Consider the following 4,082-nt stretch of genomic DNA (forward strand, 5'->3'; position numbering starts at 1 on the left):
CAGGCCTGCTCTCCGTGGCGGTGGCCTCAGGAAGGCACCTGGTGTCCCGGCCCCATGCAGCGCGGCGGTTCTCAGCCCAGGAGGTTTTGCTGCCCACGGAGGCTGCAACACTGCCAGGGGCCGCTGGCTGTCACAGCCCAGAGGTCCCACTGTATGTGGTGTGCGGGTGCCGTTAGGCATGAATCACGCAGGATGTCTAAGTGCCCTACCAAGCTGGTCACCGCACACAGACTCGCCGGCCGCGTGGCTGCACAGCAGTGTTAGGATGGCCACAGAGCCGCTCTCCCGCTACTGCCGGCTAGGACGATGATTGTGCAAAGTGTGAACCGCCCGTGACATTCACCTGGCAGTACCCTATGTTGGGATTTCGAAAAGCATAAGCGGTTAAGACCCTCCTCAGAGCGGCGATGCCCATCTCGTTCTGGAAGGCCGGGTGTTCCGGGAGGGACCGGTGTAAATCCCGCTCAATCTCCTCGGTGGCCAGGTTGTACTTCCCCATGGACTTCTCCACCAGGTCCGCGTAGTACCCAGGGTGCGTGGCCTTCTCGTTGATGGCTCCTGGGAGATACCGAGAGACGCCGTGTCGGCGGGTCGGAGCCCACTGTCACGGGGACAGGAAGCACGTGCAGGGCTGGATGCGGCCCGGAGACCGCGGTGCACTGCTGGGGGGGATGTTAAGTCCTGCAATCACCATGGAAACAGGGTGAAGCTTCCTCAAAAAACTAAGAGAGGATGACTCCTGGTATTTCTCTGACGAGTATCAAAACATCAACTTGACGAGACCTATGCTCCCCCACATTCACGGTGGCATTACTGGCAGCAGCCGAGACTGGGGACCTCCCCGGGGCGCCCGCCAACAGATGAGCGGATAAGGAAGACAGGACATGCGCACAGGGATGCGACTCGGCCATTAAAGCAGAGATGAGACCGGCTGTGGCGGCAAGATGGCGGCCCCGGGGGTGACAACAGTGAAGTAAGTCTGATGAGGACGGCACATGTGATCTCACCCACTTGTGGGGAGATAAAGAAAACACATGAGCCACGTGCACAATACCCTCGTATTACAGGGACAAAATCATGGTCACCAGAAGAGAAGGGGGCGCAGGGGGGTGTCCATGGGTCAGCTGCATGAAGAGCGCTGACTCTCTGGCGAACGCAAGGAGTGTCTGCAGGTGTGGGTGGGACGGCTGCACGCCTGGCGTCCATGATGCTAAAAACCGACCAGACTTCCACGGTTCAGGAGAGCCCTGTCCTGGGCCTGCACCCCCAGCGTGCTGCCCAGGGCTCTGCGCCCCTCCCGCCCCAGGGACGGGGCGGGGTAACAGCCGAGCCCAGAGACAGCTGGGCGCCTGCGAGCTCGGCGTGGGGGTGGGGCAGGGCGCCCCACCGCCCTCTGCAGCTCCAGAGTGGGCAGCTATTTAAAGGCCTCCTAAGGAGAGGCCGCCAAGCCCCCACGGCCCATGCGGACAGACAGGCAGGTGACCAGGGCGGGCGAGAGGACCGGCCCAGCAGCCCTGGCCCGGAGGGCGCGTCAGGCCGGGTGGGGTGCGCGCTTGAGGAAGCGGGGGCCGGGCGCCCCGCCCTACCTGACAGCAGCAGCCAGAGCTCGCCCCGCATGCTCTCGGGGATGCCCTTCAGCACCAGCTCCCGCGTCTTCTCCGTGCGGTACATGCAGACACCCTGCCCGTACTCGGCGAAGTGGATCTTCCAGGCTTGCTCCTTCAGAAACTCTTTGGCCTGAAAGAGTGAACGAAGCACCCTGGAGACACGTGACAGCTCCGTCGCGAGCTATACGAACAGCAGCAGCGTCTGTGGTGTGCCCCGGACCCCGGGGTGTGTCTGAGGAGGCGTCCAGGGAACGCAGAGGGCGCCTCCCCGGCACGCGAATGGCGCAGACGGCGCCCTCGCTCCCCCCACCCCGACCCCACCCCACCCCGTGAGCGTGAACGTGAGCTGAGCGCCCCGGCTGCTTTCCGGAAAGAGCCCGGGGCACAGGGCAGACGCGGCCGTGCGGGGCGCAGGCACCCACCAGTTTGGGGTTGAACTCCTCGGGGGACCGCCGCCGGTACATGGTCATCAGCGTCTGCGTGGCCGTGGGCACGCTGTCGCTGTTCAGGTTGAAGGGGCGCTCCCCGTCGGCCTCGGAGCCCGCGCTCCTCTGGGGGCTGGCGGACACCAGGCTGCTGGGCCGAGAATACACCTGCCAGGCGAGGGACGCGGTGAGCATGCGCCCTCCGGGCCCCCAGGGCTGGGCGTGGCGCCAGGCGTGTCCTGCGGGGTCCCACATCCGGGGTCCCACGTCCTGCGTCCCAGCCGGCTCAGAACTGAGGGTCGGAATAAGTTTTCTGCCAGCACCCTGGGCTGTCTTCTGAGGAGCCACAGTGCATCAAGGCTGAATTCAGCTCCTGAAGGGACCGTCTCCTCCACCTCCTCTCTAGCTGTGGCACCTCAACAGTGCTGCGGGGGCTTGCAGCAGCTGGCAGGGCCATCCCGTGAGCCGACCATGCCTACAGCGTGTGTGAGCTGCCAGGAATTGCAGCTGGTCACGGATGTTCCGGCCCCAGGCTCCGGGGGTATCTGTGCCAGGGAGGCCTGGTTCTCCAGGGACGGAGATGCACGCACCACTGGAAGCACGTCAGGTACGAGACTTACTTAGGGCCCTTCGTGTCCCCCCCCCCCAGGGTTGCCTTTGACCCAGCATCACTGCGCACATCTTCAGGACACTTCTTTCACTTACTTTCTTCAACTGCATGCTCCAAATGCAAATTCCCTGAGCTGTAAACCAACTGTCGCTCAGAGCATCACAGTAGTGGCTCACTTTGGGCTGCAGAGGTCAAAGAGCAACTGTCCAGGGACAGGGGAAGCGCCCGGGCTCTGCACCGACCTCATCGTCCGAGCTGTTGTAGCTCCCCGCCAGCTCTCGGTCCGAGTATATCCTGGAGGTCGTCTGCTGCAGGAAATCCGAGATCCTCTGCACCAGGAAGTCTCTGTCTTTCAGGTTGGCGAAGAGGAAGGTCATCTTGTTCCTGGTGCTGATGGACAGGGGGCTGGGCAGCACGCTGGAGCTGTCGGCCTTCTCCACGATCGTCACCTGCAGGGAACAGGAGGCAGAGCCTGACTTCCCGGATGGCCCACGGCTGCCCTGAGCACCGTCTGCTTCCCAGGCACCACCCACCTCTTACTGAGGCGAGTGGCGCTTCTCCGATTCTGTCCCATAAGACAGAACAGTTTGTGGCAAATCAAACTGAGCTCTTACCGGACGTCGGCGTCGTCCTGGTCTTTCCCAATCGTTAGCTCTCACCTGGGAGATGCTTTATTTACTCCCTGGAGACGTTGGTGGGCATGGAGAGGTGCTTGGGCATCTTAGGTGGAGACCAGGGGCACGGCGCGAGACCCCACGCCAGTCCACCCAAGCCCGGCAGCACGCCCAGAGCCCAGACCGAGGGGCCCGGCCGGAAGGGGCCCTTGGACGTTCGTTAAAGGTTCATGGAGCCCAGAGCGAGGCCCATCACGGACAGCACCCTCGTGAGACGAAGGCACCGAGGCTGGTTCCTTTCACCAAGCTTCAGGATAGGAGGCTCCAAACGCCGCGGCTTTCACCTCCAACCACTCTGGAGTTTTAAAGGCCCATTCCTGACCGACAAGGTGCAGGCGGCTGAGTGGCGACCCTGCACCGGCTGCAGGTGTGTGTATGTGTGTGTGTGTGTGTCTGTCTGTCTGTCCGTGTACCGCATCCAGAGAAAGTAGGGGGTGACATCTACATTAGCTCTGAGCTGAAGGCACCTCTTTGGTGGTTTATAATAATAGCATTTGTACCTGGGGTGCTAGGATTAAATGCACTCAAACTTCTCTTTAGCCCCTTAGGAAGAAAGCCCCAAGGTGGCCCTAGATAATTGCTCATTAGCAGTAGACTCTACTATGTCAGAGTTGGGGTTCTCTCCCCCCTGCACGCTCCCCTCAAGCTGTCTGCATAGGGTCAGCTCTAACCCGTGTTCGGGGGCATTTGCTTGTGACATTCCTCCAAGGTGAATGCAGACCGTCGCCCCCAGACTCAGAAGCCTCTCGGGCCGGCCAGACTGTGC

The 4,082-nt window shown here is 62.1% G+C and overlaps 1 protein-coding gene across 1 annotated transcript in view; it reads right to left on the reverse strand.

Moving 5' to 3' along the window:
- TBC1D9 (TBC1 domain family, member 9 (with GRAM domain)) overlaps window positions 1–4,082 on the reverse strand; it is a 19,509-nt gene that overhangs the window by 11,479 nt on the left and 3,948 nt on the right. The window contains exons 3-6 of the mRNA XM_012726871.1: window positions 2,885–3,091; window positions 2,030–2,200; window positions 1,587–1,737; window positions 344–558 (exon numbers count right to left, since the gene is read on the reverse strand). Coding sequence (XP_012582325.1) covers window positions 344–558; window positions 1,587–1,737; window positions 2,030–2,200; window positions 2,885–3,091 — 744 coding nt within the window. The remainder of the gene's footprint in view (window positions 1–343; window positions 559–1,586; window positions 1,738–2,029; window positions 2,201–2,884; window positions 3,092–4,082) is intronic.

The sequence above is a fragment of the Condylura cristata genome, unplaced genomic scaffold (assembly GCF_000260355.1).
Source record: "Condylura cristata isolate star-nosed mole 26May11 unplaced genomic scaffold, ConCri1.0 scaffold00018, whole genome shotgun sequence".
In the NCBI taxonomy this organism is placed as follows: domain Eukaryota; kingdom Metazoa; phylum Chordata; class Mammalia; order Eulipotyphla; family Talpidae; genus Condylura; species Condylura cristata.